We start from the raw sequence: 25,284 nt of genomic DNA on the forward strand, positions 1-25,284 counted from the left end.
TATTTACACTTTTACTTCCAAATAAGGGTTTTGCCTGGGAGGTATTAGTGGGAGGTTTGGAAGTACACAGTGAGAGGAGTCAATGAGGACTTGTGAGCTGCGGGTGTGGATGCTCCCACATCGCTTCTGAATTCTGAGTAGAATTTGGTTCTCCTTAGACCACCTTCATCCCTGAAATATTTGCTTGTTCCCAGATGGCCCCATATTTCCCTCTGTGATGTGCTGATACTTGTTCTTCCAAGAGCATACTCAGGTGTAATTTCTCCATGATTATGCCTCTTTGTCTTGGTCCATGTAGATTTTATGAAGCCTAGTCTAGGCATGCTGGCCACGTTCATTTACAAAGTATATAATGGAGTCATAGGCATCTCTCATGAGGCAAATTATGTCTAGAAGGGTCATTTCAGCACACAAGGGGATGGCAGGCCAGGGCACACCCCAGCTGTGTATTCTACTCCTCAGGACTTGTATGGGGGCTTTCCTGAGACAAGGCGAAGGAATCTGATCCTATGTGTATCTTTTGCTTCTGGCTGCTAGATTTTGATTAACAGTGACAAAGCAGTACTGGTTCCTTTTCTTGGTAAAGGTAGACACTGTGAAGCGGATTTTATGCCTCCCCCAAGTTCATTAGGGACATGATCATGTCACAAAATGAGTAGGAATTACTGCTTCTTTTATCTGCTCCTCAGCATCACTGGGTAGCTTCATTTTTAATAGTGCTTCCCTGTCCCTGTGACCAGCTTCATAAGAGATCTGCTCATTAACTCTGTGTGACTTGATATTTTCCTCTGTGTGGCTGCCAACCTCCGCTGAAGAACTCTGTTGGAAAAAATCTGGACTCCCATGGAAGCTGGGAAGTGGGCAGAAGGGAACTAGGAGAGACTACAGAAGGAGACAAAAGAAGGCATTTTAGGACAGGGTGTGAGGCTAAGCAGTTTGAAAGTGTAAAGGAGCCACTGAGCCTCCTTTGACAAAAACCTGTCAGAGTTTTTGGTGAACATTCCCAAGTTTGCAAGACCTTCTCTAAACTTTCCAAGACCCATCAGGACCTCTGGCCCACCCTAAATTGACCTATTGGTCATTTTGGCATTGTCATCTCACCAGTGAACAGCTTCCCAAATATGCCTTTCCAAAGTGGACCTGTACACCAGCTCTTGCCAGGATCCACTAAAAGAAACACCCCTCATGCAAAGTTTCTAGATGACTCATTTGGCAGATTTAAAAAAAAAAAAAGTACTAGAGGAATTTTCAACATTGGCATCGCTTACTCTCTTCCACATTGCATTTCTCAAGGTTGGCAGCAGGTCAGATTTAAGTGTGTGTGTGTTTGAAAATGATAATGATCTATAGGAGACAGGACACGTGAGGTAGTTGAAGCCACAAGGACAATCCTTTCTTGGGGGTTTTAGGAAGGAGGCCAAAATCAAATATATTACACACACATCTTTCAGCTTTTGGATATTGAGAAACTTCTGATATGTTCATAGTTAAATTGTATTTACTTTAATTACTAAAAACTTTTTATCTGCATGGAAAGCAATTGTGTCTGTCATCTCTTCAAGGCTACTTGGCACTGCACATTGCCCTTTCTCATGGTTTTTGTCTGGTTTTTTTTTTGCTCTAAGATGTATATATCCACCCTTTTTCATCAGTTCTGTTGTTTTTCTTCAGCTTTTATCAGAATAGCAGCAGAAATCAGAGCCAGTAGTTACGTTTCCCCTTATCTTATAAGGGTCATGATGCTATTTCCCGGTGCACTTACTTTACAGAAGAAATGTCAGACAGTATCAGGTACTGTTCACAAAACAAATATAAATATATAATGCAACAATGAGGTAATAAGTAAGGCTAACCACACTCCTTCATGCATTAGTAGGTGCATCACGAGCAGGTCTAGGGAGGTGATACTTCCCCTCTATGTGGCACTGGTGAGGCTGCAGCTGGAGTACTATGTCCAGTTTTGGGCACCACACTTCAAGAGGGATGTGGATAACCTGGAAAGGGTTTGGAGGAGGGCTACTCATTTGGTTGAGGGCCTGCAGGTAAGACCCTATGAAGAAAGACTGAGGGATCTGAATCTCTTCAGCCTCCACAAGACAAGGCTGCGAGGTGATCGTGTGGCTATCTAGAAACTCATTGGGGGCGGTCAGCAGGGAGTAGGGGATACTCTGTTTACCAGGGCGCCCCTTGGGGTTACTAGAAACAACGGCCATAAACTGAAGGAGAGTAGATTTAAATTGGACATGAGGAAGAAATTGTTTATGATGTAGGTTGCCAAAATATGGAATGGGCTTCCAAGAGAGGTGGTGCTTTCTCCTACCTTAGAGGTGTTCAAAAGGAGTTTAGACAAAGACCTGGCTGGGGTTACTTGACCCCAACGCTCTCTCCTGCACTGAGCAGGGGTTGGACTCGATGATCTAATAGGTCCCTTCCAGCCCTAGAAGTCTATGAAATCTACCTGTTGCAATATGAACAAATAAAGAACAAATACACATTTGTGTAGACACACAAATCACTGGATGAATTCAGACCCCAACTTAAAACTTCGATCCTGAGATGGGAGTCCTGAGATTTATGATTCTACCCATTTAACCTCTAACACTATCAGCCCTGCTTAACAAAGTGAGAACAGGTTTTCCCAGCTGATCCCTTGAGAGAAAAAAGCCCAGTAGGAAAAGGTGGTATAACGGTATCCTTAATCTTTTTTAATATTTCATTTAACTTTCACGTAGTCCTTTTGTGAACACTGCTGGACTAATGGTCTTGGCAACTAGTTTTTCTGTTCATCTACTTGTTAGAGCTAGGACAGCAGCAGTGTAAGGCTCCTCAAATACACTCTGCAACCTTTACCCAAGATTATGGTATCAAGGAAAAAGAGCAACTCAGTTTCCAGGTCTATTTAAACTTTGGTTTGTCTGTTGAGACAACCAACAGGGATACCGGCTAATGAAAGTTATTAGTTTTATGATGTGGACAATTGTCCATTAGGAGCAGCACCAAGCCCACCGTACACCACCACTAGCTCGTGGATGGTTAGTCACTGCCAACTTGGTTTGACAGCTTAGAGGACTCCAAACTCTTAAGCCACCTGTTTCTGTACTAATGAATATTTCTACAACAGCAAATCAGTAAAAGAGCTGTACCCATTTTTAACTGACAAAGAGTAAAATCGTTCTTTTCTCAGGAGTTGTATGTACACCCAAATTTTACTCGGGTATATACCATGAACTTACAGAACGCTTATGGATCATGGGCAAATTCTGTAACTGTCTTGAAGTTTCTGGATTTACATCAGTATATTATTGTGTATATGGGCAGAATTTGGCATGCTGGCCTTTGCAATGCTGGGCATTTTCAGCAGTTCTCCAGCTCTTGTTTTAATACTGCAGGTGCCCCCCAATTATGAGCTGGGGTGGAGGCACTAGTATAGATCAGGGCAGATATTTCCTACAATAAGAGCTGTACAGAACGGCAGAGATGACTCAGCTGCAAAAACACCTGTTGTGTCTACTTTTGTATTCCTACCATTGTTAATGTTAGTCCCAATGGAGCTGCCACATTGCCAGACCAACAGCAGACAAATTGCTAATGTCTGAACCCTATTCCATGATGCAAACAGATTCCAACTGAATTGCTTTTGAAATCATTCATATCTTTAACTTCAAAACCTGCATTGCCTGTTAATGGGCAACCAGATAGATTCCTAATGTTAATTTTGTTAACCTGAGCAAGTGGTCAGTTAGGAATCAAAATATCATTTCCAAAAAAATGATATGTCTATCATGACAATGACATATGTTACCCATATGCACATTATCACATATCTCCTATTGCATTAAAATGGGCATTCTTACAACTAGTGCTATAGAAATGACAGACATTAAAACCAGTCAGAATGTCCAATTCCAAGGGGGGCTTAGGAAGCAAAACACCTAAGTATATACAAGATGGCATCACTTCTGTGTGTGGCGGTCATGGCAGTGCTCAGCTGAGCAGGATTGGGCCTCTAATATATAACTATAAAATTTGGCTTAAAATTTGGATGAGCACGTTAACAGTCTCATGTTTGGAATTAATCTCATCACAAAAAAGGATAATGTAATAACTGCCAACACAACCTACTCACTCCTCAATCAGTGGAATAAATTCATTCAATACAAGTGTTATTATTGAGATAGCAAAGCTAGAACCATGACAATTATGGATAACAATCTACTATTCTGCCTAAAGCACATTTTAGTGGTGGTTTCTTTTCTTTACATAAAAAATCTTTCCAATAAAAACAGTCCAATGTAAATTTCCAAAATGTAGCTGTAGGATATTTTGAAGGAACATTTTGGATCTTTCTAAGTCCAGCAATGAACTAGTTCCACTCCCCTCCTGTTTAAGGTTCTGATTTTCTTCTCATGCTCTACGAACAGTACTAAGTAAGGCAATATCCTGCAGCCCTTCATCAGGTAGAACTCCCCTGGACTCCCACATTTAGAGCGCACATAGAAGAGGGAGCGCTTCAGAGAAAGCATGACTGTATTAAGGTGTGTTTAGCAATAAACGCTGCAAAAGATTCAGGCTTATTTGGCTTATCTCAGAAGCAAATAACTTTGTAATTAAGCCTAAGGACATCTTTCTGTTATTTCAACATGCTAGATAAGTAAGAGTTGCATTGCAACAGGTTTATGTAGGAACTAGATTTAATTGTTCAGACCCTTTGATACAGTTATAGCTGTGTTGGTTCTTCAGTAGAGGAATCCAAAAGATAGCCAAATTAATTTCCTTTACCAGAATGATGCTCATTTCCCCCAAACTTTAACCTGTGACACTTACAGCCTAAAACCCTCCAAGCCAGCAAACTCTTATCAGGAGACAGAAATTTGGAATCTCATTAAAAATGCTAATTACCCAGGCCCAGTGACACTGTCAGATGCAATGGAGAAACAGAATATCTCTATTGATCAAATTACTCACCAACAATGACAGCAATGATGGTTAGGAGCACAAAGGCATTCCTTAGTAAGTAGCTTTTAACATCATCCTTTGTTATGCTCTGCACTTTCTTTTTTGCCATTAATGTACGTTTCCGGACTCCTTGCTGAAAACGCTCCATCCTACTTCCAGATCGTGGATCTTCTCCGTTACTTTTAGTCATCTAGCTCTCAAAAAGTGATTTCTTTTTTCTTTTATATTTTACTTTCGCTAAAAGGTCCCCAGAAAGGCTCAGATTCTTTTGCTTGGGTGGTACTGGAGAAAGCTGCAAAACAAGAAATACCAAAGTATTAAACTTCAGAGGGACAATCAAATATATCAATACACCCAAACAAATCCTTGTTACATATCAATCAGATTCAGGTTATTTAGAATATGTAATCAGTTGATTGCAATAGATAGTGAATAACTGCATATTTGTAAGAAGACTGATTTGTAAGAAGGGTTCTACAGATTTGTTCAGATTTGCATTTCTGTGTCTGTAATGAATGGGCTCAATTCACTTGTCATTTACACTGATGAAAATCAGAAGCAATTTCTGTGCTGTAAAGAGAGCTGCAAAAATGTTAAGCTAGTTTAAGTCAGAGTAGAATAGCTTTCAGCCAGTATTCCAGTTCATGGAGTTAGTGAGCACAGTTTAGTAAGTACTTCAAATTATACTTTTAATAATTTTTTTTTGTTTAAATCAGAACATTTGAATTGTTCTATATTTCTAAATGATTTAATGAATTGCTCCACACTGATTTTCTTCCTGTCATAGGGTGAAAAAACAGTAGGAGTGAGTTATTTATCCCTTTACTTATTAATTTGACAGTTGTATACTAGTGTCATTCATCTTTGAAGTGTGTACTGTATTTCTGATCACATCAATAAAACACCAGAAGATATCAAGCAAAATAATTTCTGGATTTCTGGACATAAATTTGCTGTGTAAACAAAAATCTGAATTAAAAAAAAACTGTTTTGCATAGTGATGCTGTACTATGATTAACATAACTATTCCAGCAGTGCACTGCAATGTTTCATTGCTGGAATGCAAATTTATGAATGGATGTAGCTAGCTGTAACAGCTGAAATCCATTTCTAGATATATAGTTTACATCTTGCCCTCCATAAATCTATTGCCTAACTACTTTTTCAGAAGGCATTTAGAAAGTCCAAGTTTTACAAAAGGAGTTTTTAAGGGGATATCATGTAATTGCTTTTGGAATTCCTGTAAAAGTTAGGTGCATTTGTTCATGTGTTATTCTTTTGGAATTTTAGAACATAGTAATTTGTTTCTTAACAATGTTGCTCACATCTACACATGTTGCTTTCACACATCTCTCTACCATTGCCCTTCTCTATCTTTCCACACCCCTTTAGATTTTATATATACATAAATATATACACCTATACTTTTAAAAGTGAAAGCGCTTATAATATTTACTTGTTCTTTACATAACTTGTTGAAGAATAAAAAAAAAAATAGTTGTTAGGTTGAGTTTAAGGTTTCAACTATTACATACAGCATTACTAAGCTTTGAAGTATGTGTGTCTGAGAGATTTTTCTTCAGAACAATCAGTTTGCAGTATTTTATAGCAAGCTTACAGATTCATCCAGTCCCCTTTTTCTCTCCTAGACCATTAAAGCAACCTCATCCCAATGTGGTGTTTCTAATTAAGATTAACATCATGAAAAAGCCTTAAGTATAGCCAAGTAATCATTACAGAGCAACTGATCTAGAAAAGTATTTTGCAGATGACGAGGGTGAAAAGCAAAAACTGCTGAAACAATAAAACAAACACCAAGCTCACCTTTTCAAATTCTGCCAGACTCCTCGGGTGCAAGAACCAGCAAAGTAAATTTCCCAGTAAGGTGAAGTAGAGTTGCGAAATTCAGTGAGCAAGAGACAGAGAAGGATAACGATATGCATGTGTTCTCAGTACAGCAACTTACTATTTCTGTAACTTAAGAAAAGGGGAGGGGACTATTAGCCCAACTCTGGAAAAAAAATTGAAAACCCAAAAGAAGAGGGGAAAAAAGCTGAGCTTCTGGAATATTGATTAGTTTTGGCACAGTAAAAACAGGGTCGTTTTCTTTGTTTTTCCCTTTAGACCACTTTCACGCTTTGTCAGTTCAGCTTCATTAGAAATGCAAAATCAGGACCCAGGAAGAACTGAAGAATGACACACACATACACAACCCAGAAAGCTGGAAGCCGTCTTGATTAGACATTTCAAATGGAGTCTGTAAAACCTAAGCATAATTATATAACATTATTCCAATATTTTTTTAAATGATGAAATACGAGGCTATTCTGCTCTGAAAAGAAAAAAAAGCAAACATTGTGGTTTGGAGCTGTGAAGTGTTTTCTAATCTTTAATGATAGTTATTTAAGGAAATGACTTTTTTGTGGGGTGGGGAACTACCCTCATATCTCTCAAGAGCAACTGGCAGAAAAATAGGATCAGATATTATTCTTTGTAATTTCCACGTAAATATTTGAAAAGCAAGATGAGGCTTGTAGTTCAGAGGAAGTCCCATCCAGCTTAGATTACTTTCAGTGTAGTGTGTAAATTATAAAAGGAAATATACTAAATACCCAGATTTCCCCAAGAAACCTGTGGCTTTTGGCACTTTTCTGTTTTGTTCTTTTCTTTCTGTTCTTTTCTTTTCTGTTCTTTTCCTGTCTAGTTTTCACAATTGGAAGGATATTTTCTTTGAGGGGGAGAGAGGGGTTGATCTCATAAGAAAAGAAGAAAAAAATGAATATTCTACTGTTTAGGAGAAGATTTTTATTTTACATGCTGGTTTGGTCTTTGTAAGATGCTGTGTGATCACGCCAAGTTTTCTATGTACTGGAAGCTTTTGGATGATTCCTGAGCTGTGAATTTGTATTAAGACCTCAGGATGAAAACAGTTGCAATATGTGCTAAGAATATTATTACATGCCACACTGATTAATTCTACTATTATATCAAAGGATTGAACATTGATTAATATGCTTTTTCTAAAAAAGTTATAAAATAGGTTCTAATCTTCTTCCAAACTAGACATCATGCAAAGATAAAAGAATGTTAGAAAAATGGAATTTGTGGGATTAAAATTGCATCCCAAAAACCACACTAATGGTTTTGCTTTCTTCTGTAGGGAGCATTTCTATGTTCACCTTGTTAATGTGCCTGATTTCAGCTCACATTATAGATCTGAACTGAGGAGTTTCTCAAAAGATTTCTATCTTTTTCCCTCTTTTAACGAGTAAATGGGAAATTACTGTTTACTCTTCAAGAACAAAAATGCTTTTAATTAATTTAGGTTCAAATTCTGAGTATGGCCTAAAGAATCTGGCACTTAGATAACATACAAGTAAAGAAAACCAACATGAAAACTGAACTCATTTTAAACAGAATGAAGTAGATTATAAATATAGGTTTAGTGAATTAAAATGACCTTATTTATTATCCATTTTAATAAAAAGAGCAAGAGAGAGTGGATAATTTGCGATGTTGCATGTTGAATAGTGATTTTTCTTTGACCCAACTTGTTGGGCTTTATCTCCTGATCAGAGTTCCTATATAGCCCATCCATCAACTTGAAGGTGTTTTTCATACTGCCATTTTAAATACTTTCATCATTCAGCCTGAAATAGGAATTTGACCTTATAACTGACCTGGCCTTAGTGATCTGCTTTTGTTTGAGTTTCCGTTTGGAGGCCGGCAAGCCATCTGTGGAACTTCCCAAACAGGGACTTGAACCTGTACTTACTGAAATGAACTCTAAAGCTCCCACTGATTTCAATGGGACAAGATCAGGCGCCAAAGCAGGTGATTTGGATGTTGTCATTTCATTTCCAGTGAGTTTTAGGAGTGTGTAATGTTCTCCCATGAAAGAAAATTAATTGACCATTGAGACTTAATGAGAAAGTGAACAAAAGGTGGTCTCACAGTTTAGCATTTTAAATTCAGCCCATGATCTTTTTTTTTTTTTTTTTTTTTTTTTTTTTTTTAGTTCTTGTTGCGTGTTATCTTGGTAAAACATATTATATAAGTCATTATTGTTTCTGCTTACAGCAACATACCACTGAGTAATCTTTGAGTATCCTGTGATTGATTGAATATGCTCTCTCATTTTCTCTTTCTGCCTATATATGTTCCTACTATGTTTTACTCTGACACCCCAATTTAAATACAATCTGTTATTGCTGTGTGAAATGACACAGTACAGTATAAAGAAAAAGGGGGTGAATTGTTTTAAATAACTGGAGATAGTGTGTGAGCCACAGTGAAGCACACAAAGTGATATTCACTTCAATGTACTCATTAAGTTTTCACTATACATACAACAAAACTGGTACTAGAATTAGTTTTTAAATCTTATCTGTTAAGCAGTTGTGCCTTGGTCAATAAATTCCAGTAATTCTAGTGGTTTCCTTGTTTCTGGGAATAGTTACTTAAAACAGGACAATGTTTGACTGAAGTTAGTCAACAGAAGGAATATAAGAAAGAAGAGCCAGTTTGTCTTGTGGTGAGAATAAGGGAATGTGAATCAGGAGAGTTGTAATATATGCCACTGAGTCATTATTTGGCACTAGCAAAATAACATGAATTTCTGTGTGCCTCAGTTTCCCTTGGAGTGGAATGGAAATAGTGCTTTTGAAAAAGCACCGTCTTAGGTCTCATTAGGGCCCATCACCAAAGTATGTGAGGGCTTTTGCCAACAGTTTGAGGTAGATCCTTGGTTGAAAGGTGCCATGTTAACCATAGAGTATTGTTGTTATCTCTCAAGAGACATATCAAACAGCAACCCACTCAGGTCAGCTCTAGAAAACATAAGAGCAACAAATAACAAACTTCAGTATTAGCAGCTTCATTTCTTGAATAATAACAGAAAATGTAACACAGATGAGTATGTTGATTCCTGTTGAAATATACTGTTAAACTATTTGAAGTGAGTGCATTCTTCTCATTAAGCAGATTAGCACTAGGCACTTGTGCAGAATGAATCTTAAAAGTTTTTATTCTAATTATCTTATAACAAAAACAAACAAAAAAACCAGAATAGAAATTGCATTAGAATTGGTTCTTATATATAGTTTCTGATCTATTAGATAATATTCTTACTAATCATCCTGAGGCCTCAGAGCACCTTAATCATATGGATAAGTAACATGAACTTGCTGTCCTGATGGGAAAGTTGAGATTCATAAATGTTATGACTAGTTCATTATGACAAAGTGGCAGAGATAGGGCACATAGTAAGGCCTCCTGAACTTATGCCTAACCCTTATCCATGGAGCCACGTTGCTTATTCTGTTTTAGATTGTTTTGGAAGCTTTATGTCTCAGTCTGGGTATGTTAACATGGGAGAGTTTGTGGGTAGATGAAATATTGTGGGTTTTTCTATTGAAAGCTGTTCAGTCATCTTCTGTTTATTATAGTGGAATTTAATATACCTGTATTTTGGCTGAACTTATGTGGAGACTGTGCTATACTAATCATTAACTATCAAATCCAGATTTTGTTATTATTAATGTCAAAATTCATATTGAAGCCAGCAGGACCCAAATATGGCTCTTTCCTTTATGTGCTCTATAAACATTGGAGAATATGTTAACAAAGCCTATCTAATACTTTAATACTTGGGGTTTTCTTCCACTTAAACAAATGCTCTAGTGTTGAAAGTATGAAAGAGGGAATCAAATTTCAATTCATACCAAAAATAAAGGGCATTTTTACATGTGCTCCGAGAGGCGCGCTAATTTAAAAGCACCTGAGTATCATGTGTATCAGTGTCTCTGCACTGAAGAATGGCGGTGGGGCGCTTTGAACTAAAGCTTATCCAATGAGCACTTCACTGCCATTTTTCAGCGTGGGGTTGCTGATACATGTGATGCTATAATCTGTCGGAGTCTGTTAATTTACGTGCTCCAGCAGACTTGATTATGATGTGTTGGATTTCCAGTGCATCAGAGCAAACTCCCTGCACATGTCTAGGAGCCCCAAATAGCTAAGTTTTCTGTAGGGGTATTCTGGAATTTCCTTCATGGGTAAGAGGTACTGTTTGATTGTATTTGAAAACATAAGGCATCACCTGACAAGATAAAATTACATGCTCTGAAAACTACTGAATTTATGTAGACTATCTGATATCTTATAATTGAACATACCTGATTCCATGGTTAGTTATGTTATGGACACCTGCCTATTTGATTTTGCCTTGGGATTGCTTTAATTTAATTTACCAGACAAAATTTTTTAAAAAGTTTGTGCTTACCAGTTTTCACCTTGCAGGCATACCCAATGTCTTCTATTCAAATAGCAGGGGCCATCTGAAAAATCAGCTAATGGTGACCGTTTTATGATGACCATGATATGTCATGTTATTTTAAAGTTCCTGCACTGACTTGCATTCTTCCTGTGGTATGGATTGGGTACACATTTTTTCTATGTAATCTGCCATACCAGAAACAAGAGTGCTTGCTGTCCTATGCAGGATGAGGTTCAAACCCAATCCTTTATTTATTACTTAACCATATATATTAATCTGAAATCCTTTTCTACAACACAGTTATGAATAACTGAAATTCTATTATTTAGGTAATATTTTCATGGGTGTTTACAAACACCAATGCAGAACTGTGTTAGCAAACAAGGTTCCCTTTCACAAAATGTGTGTGTTTGGTTGGAAGCCTCCATTTTCCCTTCAGTGCAAATCAACATTTACAGCCAGAGAAGTTGGAGTGGCAGTATCTTTTAGGATAGTGCATCATGTTCTCTATGGTGCTCTGATGTGTTCTGAGAGTCAGTGCAAAACATGGCAACGGGGATATAGTTCAGTTATAATCTGAACAATTTTCTTGGCAAGAACAACAGGAAATTTTTCTCCCAATGGAGGATTCTAGCATCAACCCTGCAGGAGGATGGGGTTGGGGAGGCAGCATACATTAAGGGTACGTGCAGACATCCCCAGAACCCATTCGATGGTCATCTGGCTTTAAGCTGCATGATCATAGATTGGGGCTTGCTTATCCAGAGATTCACCATTGCTGGGAGCTGCACTGGGAACATGATCTACGTAAATTAAGATGGAGGGAGGGGTGGACTGGATTGGGGGAGCAGGGGGCTAGTGGGCCCACAGAGGGGGTTGTCTGGATTGGGAAGGACTGGGGGGTTTGCTGGGGAATGGTGGGTTCATAGGGGAGGGAGTTCAGGGGGCTAAAAACAGCCTGGTGAGAGTAACGTGGTAGGAAAAGCACAGCCCTGGCACTGGGGTGAGTGGCTGAGCTTTTCCAGCCTTGGGGCTACACTCTGAACATGTATAGACATTTGGTAGATCAGGCTAGCGCATCCCCAATCTAACTTGGTGAACCTTCTCAGGTGAAGTTAGTTAAATTAGGCTGGCCGTTTTTTCCCCAATCTAACCTCCCCAAACATATTAGAATATAGATCGACCTGACCTGAGTTAGGTCATTTTAAGTGTAACGTCTGCACATACCTTAAACAGTCACTACACTGAATAACTTTGCAATTTAAGAATATGTAGGTGCTGGGAAAGAGGAGAGAGAACCTCTTTTTTGCATCAGCTTGGCAAAAGATCTCCATGGTGCAGATATCTTCAGCATGAAACTTCCTTTTAGTAACTTCAGCATCTCTTTCTCCTGTCATCGGCAGCAAACCAATGTGATCTACGTGAGTGAAGTTGGGAATGACAGTACAGAGGGACCATTCTATTGATGATGGGGAATAAGAGACAATTATACAATCCTACCGATCCACCAACACAGTGGTATTCTGGGACCATAACCTTAGGTAAAACAGTTGCTAACATGCCCAGTCTGATCTGTGGGACTCATTTTCAGTGCTTTGTATCTAAATTGGTACTTAGGGGCTGATTGCAGTGCTTATTACCATTATTGCGCTGTTCCTGGTGACTCTAGCCAGCCAATAAATTCCCTTAATATTTTTTATTTCTGTTCTCTAATACCTTTTAACTCTTAATTAAACAATATTGAAAAGTTTTTTGCCATGAATGTAAATTTTGATTTTTTGCCAAAAGTGCTAACGTGAAGGCTGCATACTCAAAATGAAACGTTCTTCCCTGTACCATGAAAGTTCCCAGTGGAGAAACCTTAACCTTGGCTATCTCTGTTCAGTGTTATAGAATGGGTGGACCCAAACATAGACTGTAATGCCTGATTATAGTTGAATAGCAACCTTGTTTCCTTTAAGCATATGGAGCCAGATCCTTTCCCTCCTGGGATTTGGGGGCAGGTAACCTGGAGAAGTTACACAAGTAGAGAATGTGATCTGTGGCTTTCGCTCCTGAGCATTACTTCAAGATCCTCCCCATACAACAAGCAGGGGCCTCCAGAACATGACCACAAGTGAGTATTAGTGTCCTACTAGAAATTTCTTCAATGATGTTTCTGGTTCCAAGTTTCCTTATATTGCAGTGTGGCTTCAATGAGGGATCTTTGACAGCTTGCTGCCTCTTAAGTGGGTGCCAACACAGAGAACACATGGAATAGCCGGTGCAGGCTTGGGGCTGGATTATGGGGCTACCCTGCATCTGGAATCCTGCTTTGCCCTCCCTTTTTGGATCCTTCTTTTGCAGCTTGATCTCTAATCCCCAGGAAATGTAATAGCTGCAAATCCTCAGGAAATGTATTAGCTGAGGAATGTACCTTGCAATGGGAGTTTGCACATTTTAGGATCACTGCTGGTGTAGATGGTAGAGAGAGAGAACTACAGCATTGCCCCCGCTGTCCCTTTCATGAGGACACATGCTGTTGTTGGCACTAGCTGTATTTTGTGTGCATGCTCCCCAGTTACATCATGGCAGGCCTCAGTGCCTACAGCACAGGAAGGAATATGCTTATTATTCACTTTCTGTCATCCTTGAGCATCTGCTTGGGAAAACCATGATTTGTCTCATAGTTTGTACTGCCGTATTTACCCCAGTCCAAGGCAAATCTGAATTTAAGATGACACCCCAATAATTAGATTCTATAAATAAGGGGGGAATTGTAGAGGTCAGCTAGTAGGGGGAAGGGTGGTTGTCAGGCACTGAGGGGCAGGCAGCTTGGTCCCTACCCCTTGAACCCCTGCACCTTAACTCCTCCTGCTTGTTCCCCCCTACTTGTCTCCCCTTGATGCCTTTCTCCCTCCAGCACCTGTCCTACTCCCGTGTCCTCTCTGGTGCTTGCCCCCCGCCCATGCCTGTACCTCCTGGCACCTGCCCCCATCACTGAATCCCCCTGCAGCCTCTGACCCCTGCCACCATTACCTTCCAGCCCCACTCCAGCCTGGGGAATAGAGCATGTGTTTTCTCTGGCCCTAGCCTGGCCTGGTAGCAGTGGTGGCATTGTCAGTAGCTCTGGCCCAGGTTTGGGGGCTTGTCTGGAGCTACTGCTGCCACATCAGTAGTTACTGGAATGGGGCTAAAACAACACATGCTCCATGGGTGGAGAGGGGCCAGAGCCTGCCAGAACTGGAGGGTAAGTGGCAGAGTGAGGGGTAGGTGGGGGTAGAGGCTGTGGGGGTGTGTGAGAGATGAGAGGGAGGGGAGGGGCAGAGGTGGTGTGATGGTAGACAGCAGCTGTGGATCTGACCCTGTGGATCTGACCCCAGATCAGGAGTGGAGCCAAACCTGTAGTCACAGCAGCTGTCTGCCCCGTGCCACCTTGTACTTAAATGGTGGCATGCTGCTTCCTAGCTTGCTCCACCATTGCCCCCAGTGTCTTTGCAAAACCCCTGGTGACATATTACACAACTCCAAGGTTCTGCAAACACAGTTTGAAAACCAGTGCCTTACAGGGTGGAAGGGGACAGGTGTGTTTTCTAGTCCCACAGCTCATTCTCCCACCCCATAGATTAAAGAGGTGTGAATTTGTGGAGGTAGCACAGAGTATGATTTGATCCGTCTAATGTTGCCTCAGCATCCTCTACCAAAGCAGGACAGACTGTTCCGATGGCTGGGAAGAATGTGAAAAGTGGTACTACTTATTTCTAAAATGTGGATTTGAGTACCATCTCTCTATGATCCTAAACCACAGAAGTACTGCTCTATAAATCAGCTTTTGCCTACAGTTGTACCTATAATGAAATGACAATATATAAATTAAAAGTGTTATGAATTCTGGTTGCTTTTTGCAATATCAAATAAAGCATAAATGTAGAGAGAATCAACCATTTAAATAAAGCTTAATTAAAGAAACTCATTTATTTGGAACATTATGGCAATGTGACTTTTAAAATATTTGTTTACTCTTATAGAATTGTAATTGCAGGAATTGAGACACGTAAAAATCTTTAGTAAAAATAATTACAATTTAAAAGCACGCCCCTCAAAGTAGTTGTTATAATAATGACTGTTATAGCAACTGTTTAGCATTTGGACTTTTTTGGCAGGAGAGTTATACATTGTTTATTGTGAGAGAGAAGCAGGCTCTGAGAAAACATGCAAATTTTTAGCATGAGAAACCAGCTTCAGGTTTAGAAAACTGAATGGCAAAAAGCCTTTTGTGCGCCTGTCTGTGTGTATAATCAGTCTATATCAGCCAAGATGATTTCAAATCATTAAGGTTTGCTGATTGGTTTCTGTTTTGTATAATGCAAGAAAAATCTCTAAATGTCACTCCGCCTTGTAGTATCCCTGGCATCCAGATGTACAGGGTGTTTGGTAGGCAGACATTTTGCCTCTCTGCTTTTCATTTTGAGATACTGTGCTCTGCTGGGGCCTTATCCAATGCTCATAGAAGTTATAAGGAACCTTTTCATTTCTTTAAAAGAGTATTAGATGAGACCCTTCACATCCATTATACTTTCTCCATTTTGAAGGATGGTCAAGGTACTTTCTTTAGACTCTATGAAAATTAGGTCTATAAAGGAGTTAGGCCAGTGAACAAGGGCTTGTTTCCCTCCTCCCCCTCAAAGATCAGATCTTTCACTTGCAAGAAGTACGAGTCAGAGCATTCCTACTTTCATTTATCAGATCAACGTGCCTGAGGTGATTTGCAAAATGTATTTAGAATGATCATGTTTTTAGATATCATATATTTCACTTTTGTTTAGATGCATCTTTTTTATTTTGAATCATATCAGCAAATGTGACAGCTATACTATATATTATTTATTTAGTACAAAACTTATGTTATAATCATGAAAACAAAAATACGACCAGTAGCCAGGTGCATACCAGGAAATTTGACCAAAATAGGAAGAGAGTAGGGCAGAATGACATCTTAGAAACTAACTGGTTTAGAGAGGCATGATCTTTCGAAGTAAATGACCTACTTCATCAGATGCTAGAATGGATTAGATTTAGACTGTGCATTCCTACCATTGGACAAAGTAGGTTGTTGCCTGCAAAGGCGCACACCTGTCTTGACCAGTTAGTGTGAAGGGTGCTACTACCTTCTGCCTGATTCCTGACTAACATGGCTAATCCTTTCTGTGCTTACAAAAAAAACCCTACATCAAAGGTATGACCTGAATAGCTGAGGGCCAGAAGTTGAGGGTCAAGGTTACAAGAAGTCCAGAAGCCAACGCTGAAGGCCATAGTAGTAGGTGTCAGTTCGAGTCTGAGATATCATGGTAAGAACTGAGATGGGTACAAGGTCAAGACTGGGCACTAAAGATCCAGAGTACAGGGTAATCAGGAGTGAGGTACTGGAGTCCAAGGCAGGGGTGAAGCAGGTAAAAGAGTCAATGGTTGAAGCCAAGGCAGAACAGTCCCAAGGAACAAGGTTTGATGTTCAGATACCTGTGGGTGGTGCTGCAGCCCAGGCTTCTGCTCTTGAGTTCAGAAGACCTGGTTTGAGTCCCAGGGGTCCTGACACCCTAACTATATCCTGCCCCACCCACATATGTATTAGTTTTAAAATTGAATTTGCTTTTGTTTTACCATTAGTGTTTAAATAATGGCAGCAGAATGGTAATGATATTTCTGCTGTGGAATGCATACATTGGTCCCATATGCTCTTGCAGTGACCTTTAGCACTAATTGTATTTACTCTGAAGATGTATACAATTTTGCACAGAGCAAACACCTGAAGGACTAAGGCCTGGAGGTTGACCTAATCTGCTGTTCTCAGTTCCCATCACATCTTAAATTGTGCTACCAGTTAAATCTATCAGAAACTTGCATAGTCATGTTTGGTGAAGATTAAGGGTGTTTTTCTTTTCAAGTATGGCCAAAACAAAGGCTAATGGTTTTCATAAGTAACTGCTTAGTCACATGTGATTTGAAAAGAATAACATTGCTTGCTCTGATCTTTCACTAAGTTGAAAATAAAAATAAAGCCATGCAGTACTTTTTTAACCTTCAGAAAGGTCCTCAGTACAAATTGGAGGGATGGCGGGTCTGTCTGATGCCCTGAAAATGTGGTGAAGCCTGAGGTGCTGGATGCTGCTTCTTCCCCTATCTGTATAAAGTGACCAGATTTCCACAGGAGCAGTGCTTCTCAGTTTGCCTGCCAATTCCTGTATCCAAAAAGCCACGGTCTCACCTTCACAAGCCCGCTCACCCATTATTTCTCACTCCCGCAGGTCTGGATTTTACTCAGTCTTTCACTCCCACTGTTGTCCATTCTGTCATTCACCTAGTCTCATCTGCTCTTGCACCCTTTCGGGTCCTCCTTTGGGCTGATTCTTTCATTTATCTTGTCCTTCTCCCACCTATATATCTTGCACTCTCTACTGTCCTTCTGTTGCAGAACTGCTCCCCAAGTCCAGTCCAATGATCTCCCTGCCCTTGTTCCCCCTCTGTCCTCCATTATTTTTCTGGTTCCATCTTACTTAGGGACAGACCTTATTTTCAATTAAATCAATCATGGACTTCTGTGGGAGAAAATCTGAGTCTTTTAAATCTGTTCCCTAAAGACCTCACTCCCATTTGGTTCTTCAACTTCTAATTCCAGGTCATACTGTATTTTATACTCTAGCTGTTGGTATCCTCTATCGTCCTGCCCCTCATTCATTCATCTTTTCCATTCTCCCTCCAGTCTCCATTATTTTGCCCCTTTCCCCTTTTCTTTTCCTGGCTTCCTCTGTCCTCTCCTCTTTAAACTTTCCCTGTCTCCTTTTGTCCTTTCTTTTAATCTCTTTCAGCAGGGCTGGAACATAAGGTTGAAGGTCTTGTTCATGCTGAGCTGTGGGCACTGAGCCCTTGCCACTGTTCTCCCACTGCAGCTTGCTTTGCTTAGCTATGGCCAGCAATAGATGTGACTCCCTTCCACTAACAGATCAATGGACAAGCATATATGAGAGCATGTCATGGAATGTGGAGCTGGATGGGAATCCCCTAAGGCAACCCAACAGGATATACTAAAAGTACAACCAAGTCCCACTTACACTAAACAAGCAAGGATATCAGGTCTGTCCCTAGTGACGGGGACATCCCATTCAGCCTACCAACTGGATGCAAAGGAGTCATTATTTTAATTAACTTCTTAAATTGAAATTACCTTAGAGGGAACAGCCAAATGCCTTGAAAAAATGAAACATTTAAAGGCCAATACAGGCAGCCCTCAGACTTCCAACACAATTGGTTCCTGAAAACTGCATCTTAAGTCGAAATGTCGTAACTCGGAACTGATTTTCCCATAGGAACACTGTTATAAATGGGGGATTGGTTTCTGAACCAAGGCCCGATACCCTATTTTTACCAAAGATAACCGAGAATTTTGTACTCAATCAATTATAGATGAGTAATATAGCTACATTAATGTATTTATATTGTAAATAGCAATCATATTGATTTGGGAGGACTTCTTTGAGGTGACTTTGCTGGACTTTTTGAAGGGCTCTTGGTTGGACTTTTTGAAGGGCTCTTGGCTGGAGTCTTCTCAGGAGTCTTGGCTGCAGGTTTTTCTGGAGTCTTGTCTGCTTTCTTAAAGAAAGTGTCCAAGGAAGTTTGGACAGATGTTCTCCAGGGAGATGAGTGAAACAGCAAACTTGTTCACTGGCATGGCATTGCATCGGATTAAGCATCATGAAGTCAAAACTGACATCAGAAAGTCAAAACAGGGCAATATATAAACATCATAAGTGCTGTTTGTTCTAACTCGAAACGTCTTAAGTTGAGGACTGCCTGTATAGGGGAGAAGAAGTGACAATACACTTAGACTGTTGCTTTATGCAAGTTTTTGAAATGGCTCCAAAAATGCCTGTATTTCTTCCAGTTATGTCTCGCCAAGTAGTGTTAACTTCTAAATAGTGATGTATTGGAAGTCTTACTTAGCTGCTTTGTGAATGGACCCCATTCAGTAGTACTCCTGACTCACTCCACATTTAGGCAAAACTCCCATGAAGACAATGGGAGCTCAGGTCCCTAACACACTCCTGACTCAGTCAGAACCCACATTGTCTTCAGTGAGTCAGTGGTTTTGAATAGGGACCAAAGTCAGCTGTAATTTGGGTTTTGATTTCCTGACCATGGTTCATTTAGCCTCTAGGCCTGCTACAGAAATGTGTTGTGTGCCACTAACTGACTATCTTGTTCATCCCATAATCACCAAATTATGTCAAAGCATTATATGGGTGTGTAATGTCACTGGGCCCTGGTCCTGTGAGGTATTCAGCATCTCATGAAAGTGTCACAACCCAGTGATTTTTTTGTGCCTCAGCACTATGGAATTTCCTGGCGACATGAGAGCTCCTTTGCACGGCAGAGTGTTCTGCTGCAATTAAGAGCCTGCGTGCAGGAGAGTTCCCGCCAATTTGCAGTTTCCTTTGCAGGATGCATTTCTTCTTTGCAGCACAGAAATGCACGGTGCAAAGAGTTCCCGCTATTCGGATGCAAATTTGTGCCCCGCTATTGGCCAGTGCTAAATTATTCACACGTGGCGGCTAGTAATTGGCTCGCTGGCCGTTTAAAATTCCGCGCGACTTCCGTCCAAGTCGAAGAGCTTTGAGCACGCTGCAGAGTGCCTCTGAAGTTATCTGACTTGCAGCTGCCGATCGATAGACTGATCACCTATCGATCTTTCTTCCCGTCACCGAGCGCAACCCCGACGTACCCCTTTCCCCGCCGGCTTCGAATTGCGGACGCATTAACTGGCTTGGGGCCCACCAGCTAGAGCAACTCGTGTGGTTGTTCCAACGACCGGACCACCTGCGTCGTGATTGCAAGCGGCGTGAGTAAAGTTTTTTGCAACCAATAAGTTGTGTCTGCCTCTCCATTCACCAGCCCGCCCTGACGTACGAGCGTAACTCGAATCGGCCCTGGCCGTCCGAGACAGAAAGGTGTTGGGCACTTTCAGGTCATGTTAACTCCAATGAAGTTGGAGAATATTTGATACGCTGAAGACTGCTATTCCAAATCAATTATCCAGTGATGTCATAATTCAGGGTAGGAGAATGAAATGGGAGATTAATTAACATGATATTATCAAAATGACCAATGTTTATCATGATGCATTTGAATAGTTTTAAACAGGCTCCCAGAGGTGTCATGCCATTATGAACTATTAAAATTCTCCATAAAATTTCAGTAAGAATTGGGGGAAGAAAAGGAATTTTATTCATGTAGAAAAATATAGTTCGGAAAAGTTAAAATGCTTTAAGTAATTTCAGGGATAATATTCTGTCTTTAATTGTTATTACCTCTATAAATAGAATGAAAGAATACAGCTCAGTTTCTGGAAGCATATTTTTCCTCTGCCTTTGTGCTATCCTTTTGCAGATTCCTGTAAACAGTATTTGATTCTTCTTTTCCCCTGAGCCCCATATAGTCATCTGTAAGAGAACAAAGCAAGTGTAATACTCTACTAGTCTCATTTTGTAGTGTTTTACCCACATTTGCATGGATATAAATACCTATACAAGCTGCAAGTCAATGGTGAATTGGACCCAGAATCATGCATAATGTTAATGGATATTTATTTAGAGGCATATTGAGTGGCATTAGTATTCACATGCTTGCTATATACTACAAAATAAGCACCAAATAGATATGAACCATTGTGCTTCAGTTAGTTGATTTAATTATTTCTAGTTACACGTGTCTGCTTCTAGTGTAGCACACTATTATACAGCAAGGTTCAGTGGGTCATACTTTGTGCTCACGATGACCAGGTAGACATTACATGTGAATCGGTATAAGTGACTGAAAACTGAGACCAGTTATACACCTATAACAGAACAGAAGTTCAGCTCACATAGACTGGTTTAAAAATGGTAGAACTTGGTCTAACATAGACCTAGTTTCATAGTTGGTAGGGTTGAAAGGGACCTGAGCAGATCATCAAGTCCGACCCCCTGCCCTGGGCAGGAAAGGATGCTGGGGTCAAATGACCCCAGCTAGGTGATTGTCTAGCCTCCTTTTGAAGACCCCCAGGGTAGGAGCCAGCACCACTTCCCTTGGAAGTTGGTTCCAGATCCTAGCCGCCCTAACTGTGAAGTAGTGCCTCCTGATGTCCAGCCTGAACCTACTCTCAATCAACTTGTGGCCGTTATTCCTAGTTACTCCTGGTAGTGTCCAGGGGAACAGGGCACTATTCCCCACAGGTCTTCCCTGGTAAGTTTATAGGCGGCCACCAGATCCCGGTTAGCGTTATTGACTATCCTGACATTGTCGGCCCATGTTCATCTTGGAATCAATAATAATCAATAACTCCAAGATCCCTTTCTGCCTCTGTGCTGACAAGAAGGGAGTTCCCCAGCCTGTAGGTATGCTGCTGGTTCTTTCTCTCTCGGTGCTGTGCCCTGCACTTGTCAGTATTGAATCCCATCCTATTCTCATCCGCTCACCCCTGTAACCTGTCCAGATCTAGTTGTAACCTGTCCCTCCCTCGCTTTGTGCTCAAACTCAATCAGTCAAGGTTAGATTGGCACACTGAACTTCTGTACCAGATCCCCTATCAATTCACATTGGATCGCTGTCTGCCAGGGAGATGCACTTGCACTCATGCTGTTCTTGGCTACTCCGGCTGAGTGCCCAGCAGGCCCTGCCCCCAGGCTGTCACGGAGCCAAATCAGCACACAGACAAGCCAGCAATAGGATGCACCCGGAAGCCCAGGGGGAGGGGAGGATTGAACCATGGTGACTCAGTCTGGGGCTCTCCTGGAAGCCTAGAGCTGGGTGTGGGGAAGGGTCCGTGGTGATAGCGGGGGGGGGAGGAGTAATGCTCACCCAAGCCAGGAAGTCAATCGGGGTGGTCCAGGTGCTCAGCTATACTTAGCAGCTTCCAGTAGCCCGGGGAGCCAGCAGGGCCTGCTGGGAGGTGTACAGGAGCACCCACAACCTGTTGCCTCGGCCAGTATAGGCAGCCTGTGTGCCTCTCCAAATGACAAACATGTCTACTGTTTGCTACCAATCTAACCTCTTCTGCTTACAGAAACTTGGGGGTTTGATCAATTCCACCTCAGGCTTTTTGAATATCTGTATCTAGCCCATGTGTACTAAGTGAAAAGGAACGAAGCCCTGCTGTTGTATAACGTGGGATTCATAATCAGCGGTCCTTTCTCTGGCTGTTTAGGCAGTAATGGTGTTTGAGGAGACTACGTGGGATGATATTAGGGAACACAAGTGTGTTTGGTTACTTCGGTAGATGCAGAACCAGGAGGAACTATAGATTCCAAAAGCTGTATCTAGTAGCCTAAGATTCTCCCACATTATATTCATTACAACTTCCATTGCCTCCCATAGAAACTGAAGCATGACTTCTGAGATGAAATATAATCTGGTAAAAACATTGGAGTACAGCCAGATTTTTCCAGTAGCACATTTAGACTCATACAGCAGAAGTGCAAGTCAGTGGGACAGGCCAGCCTGCTCCCATGGTGGAATGAGTGAGCAGTTGTCTGGGTTTACAGATGAAGTTTAAGGAGAAAAACATCTGTTAATTGGCAGAGTTAAAATCTAATTCCTGGAAATTAGATTTCTATATAGATAGATAAATTAGATTTCTAGACAGAGAGATAGATAGACAGGGACTTGCCCAAAGAGGAATATAAACTCTTCTTTGACATAAAACCAATTAGAGAAGAGTCGGTCTATCTATCTAGCTATCTATCTATCTATCTTATTTATTTATTTATTTATTGCTGCACAGGTGCTGTTTACTGAACCATTTGCCAATGAGCCAACACTTGATGTAAGAAATAGTATCTACTACTGCACTTTTCACAAGCGTGCTGATTGTTCCAGTCTTCAAACTTTTCCCTTTGATTGTGGCTGCAAAGCTTATGATAATAAAGCCTTGCTTTTTTGAAGACCCTTTCAAAAAAAGGTCTTTTAATTTCCTCTTGATTTCTTTTTTTTTTTAATCATTATTATTTCTAAAATGTTTTCCCAGAGGAGGGTCCAGGCCTGTGTTAGAACAATTCAGAGTTCTATTCCATTTCTAGCTGAGTGCTTCAGATAAGAGCCCTGGAGAGAGGAACACATTCACTCCCCACAGTAGGGTATCAGTACATTATAATAACCTCTCCCACAGTCCTAGGATCTCAAAACTATTCACTTCATACTGGCACCTTTAACAGAGTACAATAAAGAGGACATTCAAAGTCCCTGTGTGTTACTTCCCACTGAGAGGCTCAGAGCTCAGGATGTACAGCAGTCTTCAAAAAGCAAGAGAAATTCTATTATAATCTTCTATTTTTTATAGACTACTTCTGTTCTAATTCAGCCAAACAGCTGTGTAAATAAAAGTGTTTTCAAGGCGAGCAAAGTTTATTTGGTTCTCAACACGCACATTTTCTCTGTATGTAAGCAGACAATATATATACTGTAAGTGTGCAAGAGGATGCATGTACACAGTACACACAGAAGATGAGATCACTAGCTGTTGACCTCAAAAGAGCTAGGTTGATTCATACCAGTTGATGATCCAGACTATTGTCTCTATAAGTGGTGTTTCAGTATGCCAGAACATCAGTAATAACAGTTAATTTTGTAAGTTTGCCTTGCTTTTTATTTTTATGCACTTACATTTAAGACATACATTTCTCCAAGTGTTCTAATTGAGTAGTATAATAACAGATGAACTATAAAAATTTTTGTGTCATGTTATCCTCAGTAAAAAACAATTTATATGTAACATACATGTATCCTGGTCGCTTAAAACTTTTTTTTTAAAGTTATTAGGCTGCTTTCTGGATCTGGAATGCATTTAATGTAACTTTTAAAACTATTTATCTTGCACATGCACCCCAAATGAGAATGTGGTATCCTCATGGTACTTTTGTATATGTATTTTACAAGTCATTCTATCCTCACAGGAAAGACCTATAGCAGTATCCCACTGAGCTTTTCCGTGATGATTTTTCTCCCTTTTTAAACATTAATTTTATAGGAGAAACAGGCTATAACACTTAAATTGAACAAGATGGTGAATGTTTCACTTATTCCTAAGAAGATAATTTAAGGAAACATTTCTGAAAGGGTGAATAGAGCTGTGCAGTGTGTAGAGGTCTTGACTTTTAATGAGGACTGTTGGGAGTGAACTTTTCATGCATGTTATGCTTTCTGATTTTAACCAATATAATATGAAGGAACCATACAGGCATGGTGGAGTCCAAGTAGGCATGTTTGCTCACCCACATTCACTTGGCTGTTTTGGCAGGTTTCTGAACATAGAAGACAGAGAGTGTCTCGAAAGGGCTCACAAGTTATTCACAATTTCTTCTGGTCATGTTAGGAGGTAGGATCCAGAGACAGATGTAAAGTGGATGCAGTGGCAGTTGCATCCCTCTTTCAGACTATGCCGTGGGAGCAGCAGCCAGAGATTTAAGTCCTCAAATTAGTCCTCCCATGCTCAGTTGCACATCTACTCTTCCCTCCCATTTGCCCCCTCCCCCAATTGTTGTTGCCACTATCTCCACTGTCCACAGCTGCCCCAGAGGCAGGGGACCTTCAGAGTCACTCTTGCCCCATTGCAGCTGGGTTGCACGAGGAGCTGTTCAGCTGGAGACAGTGGCAGTGGCAGAAGGTGGGTTTCTTCTCTCTGCCCAGTTCCCCTAACTTACTTGCCAGCCCAGAAGTAGGCTCAGGGTAGGGGGTAGCACCTGCTGCTGTTATCACCACTGCCTCTGACTGAGCCTGGCTTCCTGCACAGCCTGGTTGGAGCTGAGAAGTGACTTTGGAGCTCCTTTGCCCATGGGACAGCCAGAGAGTGGGGGCAAGGCATGGGGCAAATGGGAGGGAAGGAGAAGGGATGTTCTGCTGAGCATGGAGAGGAAGGGATGCCAAGAGTGGGAGAGGGAGTATTACTTGTTTCAGGAACTTAAAAAAAAAATCCCTGGCTCCCTATGTGGCCCTCCTGTGGCATGGTCTGCCTGTCTTGGTGGGGAGGCAGGAGAGGGGTGAAAGCTGCA

The 25,284-nt window shown here is 40.8% G+C and overlaps 1 protein-coding gene and 1 long non-coding RNA gene across 9 annotated transcripts in view; one reads left to right on the plus strand and one right to left on the minus strand.

The window, feature by feature from the left end:
• Positions 1–5,146, minus strand: part of SLC1A3 (solute carrier family 1 member 3) — a 102,200-nt gene extending 97,054 nt beyond the window's left edge. For all 5 annotated transcript variants that reach the window (XM_025213535.1, XM_025213537.1, XM_025213536.1 and 2 more), the window contains exon 1: positions 4,966–5,146. In XM_025213535.1, the coding sequence (XP_025069320.1) occupies positions 4,966–5,146 (181 nt within the window). The remainder of the gene's footprint in view (positions 1–4,965) is intronic.
• The window catches only part of LOC102387871, a 60,282-nt gene extending 37,226 nt beyond the window's left edge, over positions 1–23,056 (plus strand). For 2 of the 4 annotated variants that reach the window (XR_324773.1, XR_324772.3), the window contains exon 4: positions 12,637–12,903. This is a non-coding gene — a long non-coding RNA (uncharacterized LOC102387871). Of the gene's footprint in view, positions 1–7,080; positions 7,300–12,636; positions 12,904–23,021 lie in introns of those variants that run through there. The other 2 variants (XR_001358669.1, XR_324774.3) reach the window with 2 other exon arrangements.
• Positions 23,057–25,284: the final 2,228 nt, after the last annotated feature.

Source organism: Alligator sinensis, unplaced genomic scaffold, assembly GCF_000455745.1.
Source record: "Alligator sinensis unplaced genomic scaffold, ASM45574v1 scaffold175_1, whole genome shotgun sequence".
NCBI lineage: Eukaryota > Metazoa > Chordata > Crocodylia > Alligatoridae > Alligator > Alligator sinensis.